We start from the raw sequence: 15,115 nt of genomic DNA, 5'->3' as shown, positions 1-15,115 counted from the left end.
ACAAGGGAATACAGCTGACAGGGGAGACAGAGCAACTAGAAAAGACAGACATAAACCATAAGACAGAACTCAAAGAAACCAAAGACTAGAAATTATAAATAATATAATAAACTCAAAAACCATGGGTCAACGACCCAGGCATCCTAACACACTGGTCACTGAAAGTGTCATAAAGTAATGTTGTTGCGAAATGAACATATACCATTTCCTACACTCAATAAATAATTAATAAATCTGTGACCTCAAAAAAGGTTCAGAGGCATTTGAGGTCACCTGATGAATAGAAAAGATTTCTTTCTTTGTGTTAAAGTTAAATCAATAAGCACGACATGCGTTGAGAGTTTTTAGAACTTTATATTTGCAGTATAATTATAATCTAATTGATATTTTCAGTATTCATATTTTCAATGTACACAGGAGTTGAAGTGAGCATGGGCAATCCAGATCAACATCCTGGTAACAGAATAAGCAATTACATCTGATTGGCAGTTTAATCCAAAATATTGTTGTAGCCTTGTCTGTTTTAGTCTTGTTTTGTTTCCAGCCAACAGTATGGAGTTTATTATTTGCTCAGTAATAAGAAAATTATAATATTGAACGAACTTCTTACACCTTCAACACATCCTTTGTTTCTTCTCATTTCTCTGATGTGTTCAGAGTGCTAAACACACAAATAGTTCTGCACATAATGCTTTTGATAACTAAATATAGATGCTTTATTTCCCAGAGAACAAAAAAGGGTAATTGTTTTTGTAACATTACAAAAAATGAAAGAAAGCTGGGACAAAAGAGGAAGATGATAGGTTATTGTCAAAGGAATCAGATATGTGATCTGTTGCTGAAGTTATGTTTTGTTCATATTGTGAAAGACCTGATAAATAGGTTAAATAATTAGCCCTACTAAAAGTTTGCATGAAAACACTAAGCAGTTTAGTTCAGTTTGGTGGAGACAAAAGTGGTTAGTTCGCAATATTATGGTAAAAATTTATAGTAATGCACTACGTTGGACTGATACAAACTAAAGACTAGAAACCTGCAATACTTGGAACATGGCAACAAAGAGGTGACTAAACAGATGCTCTGACAAAGGACCAGGGTAAACGGAGACAATATATGGATTGAGGGGTATTCAGGGAAGTGGAAATACATGTGAACACAACATAACACAGGCTAAATGAAACTAAAAAATTAAGACGTTTAATCAGTAGAGTGGATTAATTCAAAGTGCTAGACAAAGTGCATACTTTGTTACATACTGTAGCATATTGTGAATGTACAATTTTGCCAAGCAGAAGAGACCACACCCTTCAGCAGATTTACTTCTCTGAAACAATGTGACAGTTATCTGATCCTCTTCTGTATACTACACTGTCGTTTTGGCTGCCTTTCTAGATGCAAGCCTCAGTAAATGGAGTACACTCTACGCAGTTTCTATTTAGAAGCAATAAATGTGATGTACTTTTGATGGGAAATTTTCTTAACACTTATGCCAGGGGTGTCCAACTCCAGGCCGGTGTCCTGCAGGTTTTAGGTTTTATCACCCTGCGTGATACTTCAAATTCAAATTTTATTTGTCACGTACACAGTCATACACAGTACGATATGTAGTGAAATGCTTGGACAACTGCTCGTGACCTAAAGAAAACAAAAAGGAAAAGGCTATGAATAAGATAGGAAATAAATATGAAAAATTAAAAAGGGTAAATTTAACTAGGAAGGAATAAAATATAAATTAAGGTTAAAAATGAAATAACTGTACAACACAAATTAGAATGAAGGGTAAATTTAACTGGGAAAGAATAAGATAAAATATATAAATTAAAGTTGAAAATAAAATAACTGTACAACAAAATACACAATATAGAACTATATAAGAATGTATGAAGAAATATAAATAAATATATACACAATAACAGCAGCTGTACAAGTATTAACTGGAAATGAAGAATATAATGTCCAGTGTTGTGCAATCCACATTATGTCTTGTGCAGTGCAAATATGCTTAAAGTGATTAAGTGATGATGTCATGGTTCGGCTGTGTGGCAGGCAGGAGAGGACCCAAACGCAAACTCACGGAGACAAAACGTAAACTCAAAAACACAGCTTTAATGCTGGCATAAAGTGAAACACAAAAAACAGTACTAAACTTAAACTGGGGAGACTAAAGCACGAGGAGCCACAGGGAAAAATCACACAGCTATGAGGGAGACTACGACACTGACAAAGAGAAACACAGGGCTTAAATACACAGAGGGATAACGAGGGAATGAGACACAGAAGGAGGGCACAGCTGGGAGAAATCAGGACTGGACGAGACAGAGACGCAAAACTAGAAACACTCACATGAGGCATGGACCTTCAAAGTAAAACAGGAAGTATCACACAGAGACGCGAACTAGACAGTGGAGACAGCAACTAAGAAACAGAGACAAACCATAAGGCAGAGGTCTAAGAACCAAAATACACAGAGGGAAATACTCAGCTTTGAACACAAGAGACTAGACTAGAGGGAGTAACAAAAGACCAACCATGAGAACATAATGCACAATGCAGGGTGACAGAAAACAAGAAACTCAAACATGCAAAGACACACAATAAACAGAACAGAGGGGGCACAGAGAGACATGAAGGGCAGGGGAGACTTAACATGGGTTGAAACACAAGGGGGAACTAATAAGCAAATGAACATAGGAGGCCTAATGAGCTAAACATACTATAAACATCAAAATGAACTAGAACTCAAAACACTGGGTCCTAAGACCCAGGATCGTGACAGATGAAGTGAAAACAATGTCCAGAAATGTCCAGTGTGTGTGTAAGAACCATATGTGTGGGTCAGTACTGTGTGGTGGTGTGATTGAGAGACCGTATCGCCTGCGGGAAGAAGCTCCTCCTCAGTCTCTCTGTGTTGGTCTTCAGGGAGCGGAATCGCTTTCCTGACCTCAACAGAGAGAACAGTCTGTTGTTGGGATGGCTGAGGTCCTTCACGATCTTCCTGGCCTTGGTCCAGCACCGCCTGCTGTAGATTGAGTGCAGGTCAGGGAGCTCGGAGCGGATGGTGCGCTCAGCTGACCGCACAACCCTCTGTAGAGCTCGTCTGTCCTGCATGGTGCTGTTCCCGAACCAGGTTAAGATGTTTCCCGTCAGGATGCTCTCTATGGTGCACGAGTAAAAGTTCCTGAGCACCTTGGAGGGCAGTTGGAAGTCTCTCAAGCGTCTGAGGTGGTAGAGACGCTGACGGGCCTTTTTCACCACGGTGTTGATGTGACAGGACCATGACAGGTCCTGCGTGATGTGAACTCCGAGGTATTTGAAGCTGTCCACTCTCTCCACTGGGCACTCGTTGATGACGGGGGTCTGGTAGTTCCTCTCCTGCTTAGTGCTGAAGTCCACTATCAGCTCCTTTGTCTTACTGACGTTTAGAAGGAGGTTGTTCCTCTGGCACCAGTTCTCCAGATTCCTAATCTCCTTCAGGTAGGCCGTCTCGTTGTTATCAGAGATCAGGCCCACCACGACGGTGTCGTCAGCAAACTTGATGATGGTGGTGGAGCTGGTAGTGGCCAGTAGGGGGCTCAGAACACACCCCTGGGGGGCTCCAGTGCTGAGAGTGACATGTTGAAGACATGTTGTGAAGGTAATTTAGCCATTTAAATCAGCTGTGATGGATCAAGGACATATCTAAAACCTGCAGGACACCGGCCCTCGAGGCCTGGAGTTGGACACCTCTGACTTATGCCAAACTTGCCCAACTTACGTCTGCCGGAGGGCGCTTAATTATTTACTTGGAAGGGGAATTGTCAATCAGGAAAAGGGCTGTTGGGAAAGAAACAAACTAAAAAAGATTAGAAGATTAGACTACCGGTGTGTCTGCATGAGCAGTGGAAAGTTTCATTCATTAGATTTTACTTGTAACAAAAAAAAAAAAAAAGTACTTGTAAATCGCAGGCTGGACCCCACTATAAATGAAGCCAAGACATTGTAAACCTTAGTTTAGATTCTGAGACTCTGTGGTCACTAACCTCATCAGTATTTGCTAGGTTTCACCTATGTTATCGCCTGTGCTTATACAGCTCGTGCCATTTCAAACCTTTTAAATTTGTGATTAAATGTTATGTCTTGTGTACTATAAAGAACACAATTAGTTCCAGTAATGCCTTCTTTTTGGTGAGTGATTTGTGTGTATGTGTGTTGCACTTACTGTGTATGCATACAGCATGATCAAATTTAGGCCTCAAGAGTTTTGTGATGGTGATGAAATGTTTGTTAAGATGCAAAAAAGGTCCACGGAGGGTGACATAGTCTGGTTTAAAATGCTGCACAAACATTGGCATTTGGTTTATTTTCTGAATTCTGACAAAGACACCGGATGTATATGGGTGCCAGGTAATTTTAAATAACTATTATATCTGTTTTTGACTATTTCATGAATGCTGATTTCAATACGACATATGTAACACTTGGTGGGCATGTGGAAATTCACAGATACAAATATCTTTATTTTGTGATCATGCTTACAGCTTATATTCTGTTAATTTGCTTTAATGTTTCTATCATATGCCTTATTGTTATGCACAAAAACCTTCATGAGTCAATGTAAATTTTTATTGCAGCTTTGTTATTGAACTCTCTTCTTTTCAGCACTAACATCTACCCAAAGCTCTTGATTGACTTCTTATCTGAGAAACAGATCATATCATACCAAGCTTGCCTTTTCCATGCATTGGAAAAAGGCTGTTGCATAATTGGCTCTGGCTGGGCTTCCCAGTACCACGGGGGCCTCTTCTGTGGAGGCATGTTGGGTTCTTGTTCTGTCTCCTTTTCAGATTCTTCTGAGGAGGTATCAGTGGCTTGCTGGACCAATGAAACGTCTCCTCCATCAGAATCTGCTTCGTCAATTTCCTGAAGCAAGGCCAAAGCCTGTTGCGTGGAGAGGTTCTTCCTGTGTGGCAGTGATACGGAGGCCATCCTGATTCTCAGAAATGCGAACAAGAAATCATTCTCCTGCCTGGGTCGGTCTGCTTTTATGCACAGCACTGTGCTGTAGTCAAGCAATGCCACTTCCTCACATACACAGTGACAATGGAACAATGGAAGATCTGTGCTGAGAGTCAAGGAAGGTGGGAATGTGCGTCTTTTATATTTGCAGGTCAGTCAATGTGTGGGATATTTTGTATAGGTATGTATTTCTGAAAGTTGTAACACAGAGGTTTGGCTTGACTTGGATCTGAGCAACTCTGAGTGAGCAAATGCAAATGTGCCAGGCCTCAAGGATAATGGTTGGTTTGCACAACAAAAGCTGGAGGAGAAACGAGCTGACGACCTGTGAAAATCTCAGAGGTGCTTAACACCTCGGGACTTGCACCAGAAAATAAAAAACCCAGTAATTCTAGGGGGTGTTGGGTTTAGGGAAGTTACATGCTTACATGCTGTCTGGTCTTCATGAACGTAATTGCATGTGTGTATGTGTTAGTAGGATTAATGCATTTTTATGTTTGTGTAATTTTTGTGTACCTCTCCTCTTTGCGGTGCTCCAGACACAACCATTTACATTCATAGATGTGGACTGAGAAACAGGATTTTACTGTCTGGTATCTCATGCTTGTATAAAATCAAGATAGTCTTCTCTTGGTTTCTAAGTCTGTTTATACAGTCTGTCGTATTCATTACTGATTAAATTTTTTTTGAATATAGCAATGGATGATGAATTAAATGTAACATATATAACCCTTGATGGTTATGTCGAACTTAAGCGATGCGGATATCTATATTTTTTAATTATGGTTGCACTTTATGTTTTAATAATTATAAGTAATTCAACCATTGTGTTCCTGATCTGCATTCATCGAAATCTCCATGAGCCTATGTACATTTTCATTGCAGCTTTGTCAGTGAACTCAGTTGTCTTCAGCACTGCGATCTACCCAAAACTCTTTGTTGATGTTCTATCCGAAAAACAGGTGATTTCTTTTTCAGCATGTCAATTTCAGCATTTTATGTATTACTCAATAGGTGGCTCTGATTTCTTACTGTTATCAGCAATGGCATTTGACAGATATGTGTCTATATGTAAGCCTTTAAAGTATCCAGTCATTATGAGACAAACAACCATCAATATTTTGCTATTTGTAGCTTGGTTTTTGCCTGGCCTTCAAGTTGCAGTGTCGCATGCATTAGTTCTTAATAATAAACTCTGTAATTTCACTTTGAAAGGGATTTTTTGCAATAATTTATTGTGGAAACTTTACTGTGAGAGCCCACGAACAGCATTAATTTACGGTTTAATTGTGTTGCTAAATGTTGCTATTTTTCCTGTGTTGTTCATACTTTTCACCTATGCAAAGATTTTTCTAATAACCTACAGAAGCAGTAGAGATATCCAGAAAAAAGCAGCAGAGACTTGCTTACCTCACCTGTTTGTTTTAAGCATTTTTACTACTTTTTGTGCATATGATGTCATTATAGGTCAATTAGAATTTGATTTTCCAAAAACTGCACAGTTAATAATGACTTTACAAGTGGTTTTGTATAACCCTCTCTTTAATCCGTTTATATATGGTCTGAAAATGAAAGAAATCTCTAAACACCTAAAAAGGTTGTTTTGTCATGTCAGGTGTAGTTAAATAAAAATAATTTCTCATGTGTGACAGTAAAAAAGTGACTTTTCCATTTCTCCATTCTGTATTCTATCAACATTTGGTAGTACTCTGCTGATAACAATGATTATAACTACAGTAGTTTCTCTCCAGGAAACTACTGTAGAGCTACAGTGGAGAGATTTTTTTTTTTTTTTTTAAAACAACTGTTGGTGGGGGGGTTGGGTTACTGGAGTTTCAATTAAGTTTTGGAGTTTCAACAATATAAATTCTTGAAAGTTATTTCTTCATGGAATATATCATGAAAATCTAAATAAAGATTTGTCTGTTTAATTAATTAGAGTGCACACTGGAGAGTGTAATTATTATGCATGAATTTTGAAAATCTGTAGTACAGGAACATAATGAAATGAAATATTGTACTCAGCCATGCAGTCCTTCATAAAACCAGGTTTCTGAGCTATTTTTCTGAATCATGATATGGTGTTCGGAACAGAACCAGGGAATAAGAATGTAAATTTTAATCATCTTTTTCTTTTGAAGTTTGAACATAAAAACATAACACATAATAGCATAGCAATTAATGGCCAAGACACTTGAGCAAGAATAATAAAAATCATAACTGCTCTACCAGAATGGCCATAATGGAATTCCACAAGTGATGCTACTACTGTTTATGCAGGTTTTTATACACACATTTGTAAAATTGTTTCATGTTTGTTAAAATTACTTTGTATTTGCATTTGGACCATGTATTTGTCATGGTCTGAATGGTACTGAATTTCCCGGAGGAACCCAACCGAGGGATTAATAAAGTTTCATCTAATCTAATCTCTAATCTGGTCCAAACTGAGTGCCAGTTGTATTGTGGACCCTGACTCCAACCCCCCAACCCATTCTGGGCAGAGTTCTGGTTACCAGCTTGTGCCTCACCTTACCTGCAGGTCATAAGCAGCAATCACTAGCCAATCACTGTCAGCTCAGATTTGTACTCTCTGTTGAATTATCTGCTACCTCAAGGTGGTAAATTGGCTTCTATGTTTTGCTTATGCTTTGTTTACTTCTTGTGTTAGCGCTAATCCTTCCACCTCCAGTTTCCTTCGCTCCTGAACCAATAGTCACCGCTCAGTGAACTCCATTCCTGTGTGACACTCCTGCCCACTAAGACTTGTGAGTTTAATCAGATCTTTTAATAAAAACTTTGCTTTAAAGAAAAAGGCCTCTCGGGCCCTTGAAAGTATTTGCATTTGCATTTAAGCATTAATTTGTAAGTACTGAAAATTGCATATAAATTACTACACATTTGTAAATCTTTGTTTATGCTTGTGGATACACATTTGTAACCCTTTAGAGACTAATTTAACAATGCAGAGAGCTAATGATTAACTAACTATGTTGGTTTGATGGTTCATAGTCTTTTCAAATTTGTACTCCTGCCTGTTTGTTTATCTGAATATCAATTAAAACAGTGCCGTGACAGCTGCAGGGAGGTCAGGACAAAAGCTGCACAGACCTGTTTACCTCACTTGCTCGTTTTAGTCAGCTTTTCGTGTTTGTGTTCATATTATATAATTATAGGCAAGGCAAGGCAAGGCAAGTTTATTTGTATAGCACAATTGAACAACAAGGTGATTCAAAGTGCTTTACAGAGACATTAGAAACAAAAACAAGTAAAAAGCATGATTTAAAATTGATTAAAACAATCAAACTAACTAACTAACTAATTAACAAACAAAACAGTATATAAAATCAAAACAGATAAAATCAGAAATAGATAAGATCAGTAGTTAGTGTAAGTTTTGAAATTTAAGCTTAAAAGTGTGGATTTGGTGCTTTATTCAAATGCAGCTGAGAACAGGTGAGTCTTCAACCTGGATTTAAATAAACTGAGTGTTTCAGTTGATCTGAGGCTTTCTGGGAGTTTGTTCCAGATATAAGGAGCATAAAAGCTGAATGCAGCTTATATTATAGCTCATCTAGAAATGAATTTGCCTAATGTTGCACATTTTATATTGATCTTGCAAGTGGTTATATGGTTCATATCATCCTCTCTTTAATCCAATTGTTTATGGACTCAAAATGAAAGAAATCTCTAAACACCTCAAAAAATTGTTCGGTGAAGGAAAGCTCAACATCTGGCAAAGCTCATGTTGAAAGTATGTAATTTAAATGTGTGTTTTTTTTATGTCGTCTGGTTCAATTGTTGCGTTCATGTGTGTATTATGTTTCACAGTATAGAAGTTTTCTTTTCTCTGTCTGAGATCTATTTTTGTATAGCATATGTATACTATATATTTAAGATTGTTGTATTTTTTTGCTTGATATTGTTATTAGTGTATTTCTTACTCAGATTTATTTAAATATTCTCTATAAATATACTGCTATTTGCATATTTGTATACAATACTCATATGGCTACATGAGTTGCTCTTTTATTTAGGCACTCTAAGGGATTTGTTTCCAATGTTATATTTGGTGTCCACAAAAAACAAGCAGTAACTTGCAAATCATCCACATGGACTCTCTTTACCTTGTAATATAAAAACACCTCAAGGGATCATTGTTTTTCTGTTTTCTTAAATGCATTTTTCATTTGTTTGTTTGCTGTTGTTATTTATTCTTAACTTAAAACTGTGTTGCTGCAAGGCTATAAATTCAAGTTATTAGTTTTCATGTCTGTTGTGTGTCAATAATAAAGAATATTAGCATCTTAGCAAAGAGTTGTCATTTCAGAAAGAATCAACACAAGAACACATTTAGTGTTTTCTAAAGAAGCATTAATTATGTAAAGATAAGGGCATTAGCATAGAAACAAAAAACTGGAATGGAGATAGAGACCTCTAAGGTCGCCTAATAGATGTTAATTTGGTTTTGTATTTGTGTTTCAGTTTGTACAGAAAATGTTTTTTGATGTAGCAGCAGAAATACTGTGGAAAAGGAGTTGAAGTGAATGGCCCAAAAGAAGGACCAACAAAAGAGGTCACTCTAAAGGGCATCCTATACAGCTAAGATAAACAGAACAGAGGATATCTCAGAAGCAGGGTTCTCATAACAAGCTGGTGCTTAACTACTGAGTTAGATGAGAAGATTGAGAACAGGTGTGCAGCAAGCCATCCACTACAGCCATTGACCACATCTTCTAGAAAGCCCAAAACACAAGGTGCTTTAGAGCAATAGAGAAAGCGAGGAGCCAGAGAGAGAGAGCAAGCGAGAGAAAACATACAGTGAATTCTTAGAAATACATGACAATCAGTGTTGCCAACTTAGCGACTTTGTCGCTATATTTAGCGAGTTTTCAGACCCCGTTAGCGACTTTTTTCCTAAAAAGCGACTAGTGACAGATCTGGCAACTTTTTCTGGTGTTATTGGAGCCTTATTTATGACGACTTTTTGACATGAAAACGCATATCGCTCTTACTCTCAATAAGCAGTGGGTGTACCTCGCCCATGGCAAAGCGCTCACAGGTGGAGGATAGTCCTCTCCCAGCTGCTATCAGGGCAGGAGACATTCAAACCTATCACTTTTTCCGGTCCAAGCCCGGTTAAAGGAGCAGAGTTGGAATTGTGACATTAAAAAACAATAATTGCTAAAAGAAATAAATTATAAATGCATTTAAGACATTTTTTACTGACTTTATGTCTCTTCCACGATGTTATTTCTCTCTTCAACAGCGTAGGTTACAATTACATTAGCATGATCAATTATGCAAATTAGGCGATGACGTCATTTAGCGACTTCTAGCGACTTTTAGGACAGCCAATAGCAATTTTCCTTACTAAGGAGATGGCAACACTGATGACGATGGTTTGTTGATTTAAGTGATCTGTATTAGAGCTCAGGCAACGTTCAGTTGCACCCATGCACAGTATGCCTCTGTGATTAATAACTGTACTCAAGCACAGAACTCAAGAGCATCATCCTCGTTGTGTTAAATAAAGAATCTGTACAGAATATAATAAGGCCGTGTCTCAGAGCATTCAATAGTCATTGCAAACAAGCCACAAAGTTTAAAAAAGCTCTAGCCTTTAGGACCATGTAGGGCCAAAAGGTTAAAACTAAAATTTCAAAATAAAACCTAAAATTACAGGCAACCAGTGAAAGGAGGCCAAAAGTGGAGTGATATGAGATCTTCTGTTGATGCCTGTTAAGAGTCGACTTGCAGCATTCTGAACCTGAACCTGAACCTGAGAGTTTGAGACTATCCCTGACCTGGACTTCTTTCTCTGTGTGTATATAGATCTGCCCTGGACCCGAGCGAGCGTGTGTGTGCTTGGACCCCACTGAGAGCGTGTATTGGATTAATCCCTGTCTCCCCCTGGACCCTGGAGCCCCGGACCCTTTCCCCTGCCACACTGTATATATATTCTCACCTGTTGTCTCACTGTAAATAAACGCACTTTCTCTTTTGCCAAGGATACCTGATCTGCGCGTGAGTCCATGTCAAACATTGTGACACCAATTGTATATGGACTGAAAATGAAAGAAATCTCTCAACACCTCAGGAGGTTGTTTTGTCATTGCATCTTATGTGTCAAAACTGATGTTGGAAGTGCGGTCATTTCCTTTGCGATTCAAGTTCCAAGGCCTGACTTCTCTATAGTCTAGACATTTCTGTCACGGTTCTGGGTCAGTTTTGACCCAGTATTTTGGGTTTCTCGTGTCTTGGTTTAATTTTGTATTTTGTATTGTATTTTGATTCTGTGTGTGTGTTCAGTTCTACTGCTCCCTTGTCTCGTTAGTCCAATTTCTCCCAGCTGTGTCTCCCTCCTGTTGCCCATTCCCTGATTACCACCCTGTGTATATTAGCCCTGTGTTTTCCTGTGCTCAGTGTCGCGTCATACCCTCAGATTATGCCTGTGTGGTTTTTTCTCTGCATTCCGTGTTCACGTCATGTTTTGTTTTCCTGCCAGTAATAAAGCTGTGGTTTTGAGTTGCATTCTGTCTTCGAGGCCTGCAGTTGGATCCTCATCTCCGCCTGCCCGCACACAGAGCCCTGACAGAACAACGCGACCAGTATGGATCCAGTGGACTCACGTTTCGCCTCTGAGGGGGAGTATCTCGTGCACCTATGGGATTACTGTTGGAGGGTAATCCACGCTGCGAACCCCTACAAGAGGCAGCTGGAGGAAGTGTTTTTTGATAATTTTTTGTCATCCACTGCTTCCACTGTCAGTTTCCTAAATATCAAAGGACTAAAACAAATAATAATAAATCTGAGAGCGAAGCTCAGTTTTGAACTGTTTAGCACGGGCAGTCCAGGGAAGGAAAATTCAAATGTCCTCCTGGAGGCCCTCGCTACTTGGTGTTCTCGGCGTCAGCAGCATTTTTTTGTCAAGGTTTATCGCCAAATCACTCGATCCACCCTTAAAGAAGAAATGCAACCCTCGCCATCATCTCCCTTCCATTCTCTCCTGTGGTACGGACTGGAGCAGTTGTCATTTCCACACCACAGCAGGAGCAGCCGCAGCCGCAGCAGAGTTTCTCCACATCACCTTTTGCCAGCCCTGATCCCATTTCAACAGGGAAGCGGCAGATGCGCCGCCAGCATTCACAGTCCCAGCAGGAGTCTGGGATTTTGTCTGAACAGCCGGCTAGGTCAGCTGCCCGGCCACCTTCACCTCAGTCGGCTGCCCAGCAGCCACCTTCAGCTCAATTTCAGTCGCCCTCTGCTCAGTCTTCAGCCCCGCTACCCATAGCTCAGTCATTAACACAACCACGCTTATTGCAAACTTTGTTACAGTCCATAGCCCAGTCAGAAGCTCAGTTGGTAGAGGAATCATTAACTTTGTCATGAGTTCAAGCTCCAGTGCATTCACCCATTCAGTCAGTCACTCATCTTCACCCTCAGCCAGAGGTCCCAATTGCCTCTGGCCCTGCATCTGCTCCAGCTGGAGGGCCCAAGGGGCCCATCCAGCCTCATGCCTCGTCAGCTGGAGGGCCCGAGAAGCCCGTCCAGCACCACGCCTCGTCAGCTGGGGGTTCAGGAGAACCCAGCCAGCACATCCTCATGTCTGCTTACAGTCCGGGGAAGTCCGTTCAGCCACCGCCTGCTGTATCATCCCCTGCGACTTCCACACCGTTGCCTGCAGCATCATCATCAGCTACTTCCACACCGTCGCCTGCAGCATCATCATCAGCTACTTCCACATCGTCACCTGCAGCATCCCTGCCTGCAACCTCCACACCGTCGCTTGCAGTGTCAGGTTCCGCAGCCGCCACGCTGCCGTCAGGTTCCGCAGCCGCCACACTGCCGTCAGGTTCCGCAGCCGCCACGCTGCCGTCAGGTTCCGCAGCCGCCACGCTGCCGTCCAGGTCCAGCCTGTGTGGCTTCATTCTCGCCTGGTCCCGCCTCGTCGGCTTCATCCACGTCGGCTTCATCCACGTCGGCTTCATCCACGTCGGCTTCATCCACGTCGGCTTCATCCACGTCTGGTTCTGCGATTGCTACACCATCATCAGATCCAGTTTGGCTTGTACCACCTCGCCTTTGCCCGCCACCTTCCAGGCCTCTACTTGGGTGTCAAGGGTGGCCTCTAGACCTGCTCTCTCGCCGCCGCCACTGCCTTCCGCGTGGCCGGCCTCCGGACCTGTTTGGTTGCCGCCACAGCCTCCTAATTTGCTTTGCCTGCGTCGCAGCCGCTGCTGCTGTCCGCGCGGCCGGCTCCCTGAACTGTTTTTGGCCCCATGTTGTCTACCTTCGGGTCGACCCCAAGTTTGGTGTTGAACTGTTTTCTTGTTTATGGACTGATCTGGACTCATGCTCCTTGTTTTCTGTTTCGTTTCTTTCCCTCCATCCTGGACCCCCTCCACCCACCCTGGCCTGGTTATTCTGTCTTTTGTTTCGCCAGCCCTTGGAGGGGGGGTACTGTCACGGTTCTGGGTCAGTTTTGACCCAGTATTTTGGGTTTCTCGTGTCTTGGTTTAATTTTGGATTGTATTTTGATTCTTTTACATTGTTGACCATTATGAGAATTATAGGTTTCTGTTTATTCATGTTTTAGGATTTGCTCTTTGGTGGTGTCTCATGTTTTGCATAGTTCAAGTTCCATGTGTTATATTCTGTCTGCGTCTTTGTTTAGTGGTTTCTTGTTTCCTGTTTTATTGTGAAGGTCTGTGTCTCATGTGAGTGTGTTCATGTAAATTTTTCTTCAAGCACCAAAGAAATATCGCAATAGTGCTAACCAACCAGTGCAGTACCAACCAGCCCATTAACCCTTTAAGACCTACCATAGAACCAAGTCCGCCAGAGCTTATATTATATTTTTACATGCTGTGGAGCCATTTTTGGGAGCATTTCAAGTTGCTATACATCAATACAACCATTACAGCCCAAACTTTAATAATATGTCTGCATTAGGTGCATAGTAATTACATAAATTGCAAAAAAGTGCAATAAACTACAAAAAAATTGAAAATCGTTTTTGTTTTTTTTAACATATATTTCTAGTTAGAGAAATTTAAGAGGCTTATCCCTCAAAACTGTAAATACAAAAAAGTTGCACAAACTAGTTTCCCACCACAGGAAATTTATTTTAAGTGTCTTCATAGTTTTATTTTTGAAATACACCAATTTTCATATACTGCAGGAAAAACGAAAATAAATATTATAATGCAAATTTGCAAAATAACAGCATATGCATCAAAATAAACTATTTCCAGCTGTGCTATATGAGTCCTAAGCAGAAAGTCATAAACTCAAACATAACTTTTAAAAACACAAGTATAGGCTCATAAGGCCCCGATCGTAAAAAACTACATTTCCGCAAAATGATGTCACTTCCGGTTTTGGGCAGGTCATGTCGGACATGCGATAGTTCGCGCTGATGGACGTAGGAAGTGTTACAAACAGCTGATCGGATCGGCGAAGCGTGTTTCTGGAATATTATGTTTTTGTTGCTGCAAGTGCTTTTTATGCAGTTTTTGCAAAGCTACTGTATATGTGGAAGGAAACAGTGACCTAGGACAAGCTGATGGCATAAGATGTAAGTACAACTCCTCCGGTTTCATATGCAAAAAAAATTATTGCGCTAGCTTACTTGGTTGCAGAGCTACCGGGATTTAAAAATAGTTACGCAAAACAGAGCGTGCCCGCTCCGACCGGTTCTAAAGGGTTAAAAATACAGTGCCCTGCATATTTGAAAAGCTGAGCTTTAGAGCAATTTCACTGAACTCAGAACAATATACTTCTGATGTGACTATGCCGACTATCGGAATCAGAATACTTTATTGATCCCTAGGGGAAATTATGTTGGTTACAGTGCTCCAGTACAAACAGTAACAAAAAAAGACAATACAAGAAGTAAGAAATAGCACAATATATACAATATATACATACATATAAGTCACTTACTAATAAATATCTGAATAAGAAAAAAGAGCATGTGCAAAAAGCGTGTACCTGTTGGAGTATACAGTGTGTTAAGATGAGTTGTACAGGGAGATGGCCACAGGCAGGAATGATTTCCTGTGTCATTCAGAGGTGCTTTTTGGTAATCTCAGACTATGATCAAGCTTAAATTTAA

At 40.4% G+C, this 15,115-nt stretch overlaps 1 protein-coding gene across 1 annotated transcript; it reads left to right on the top strand.

Moving 5' to 3' along the window:
- Nucleotides 1–5,650: 5,650 nt before the first annotated feature.
- LOC102298387 (olfactory receptor 2T11-like) lies at nt 5,651–13,317 on the top strand. The gene is made up of 2 exons (XM_042228950.1): nt 5,651–6,605; nt 12,442–13,317. Exons 1-2 carry the CDS (start codon nt 5,694–5,696, stop codon nt 13,315–13,317), a joined length of 1,788 nt encoding a protein of 595 aa, XP_042084884.1. The 5' UTR covers nt 5,651–5,693.
- The last annotated feature ends 1,798 nt before the right edge of the window (nt 13,318–15,115 follow it).

The sequence above is a fragment of the Haplochromis burtoni genome, unplaced genomic scaffold, assembly GCF_018398535.1.
Source record: "Haplochromis burtoni strain Fernald_Lab_line unplaced genomic scaffold, NCSU_Asbu1 Contig_370, whole genome shotgun sequence".
Taxonomy (NCBI): Eukaryota; Metazoa; Chordata; class Actinopteri; order Cichliformes; family Cichlidae; genus Haplochromis; species Haplochromis burtoni.
The sequence above is the reverse complement of the archived record's forward strand: the minus strand, read 5'-3'. Positions and strand labels throughout refer to the sequence as shown.

Bases quoted from the DNA above. Each gene is read 5' to 3' on its own strand.
- LOC102298387 (XM_042228950.1), top strand. From the start codon at position 5,694: ATGGATGATGAATTAAATGTAACATATATAACCCTTGATGGTTATGTC. The intron at 6,606-12,441 runs GTCAGGTGTAGT...CTTCACCCTCAG, and splicing joins TAAAAAGGTTGTTTTGTCAT to CCAGAGGTCCCAATTGCCTC.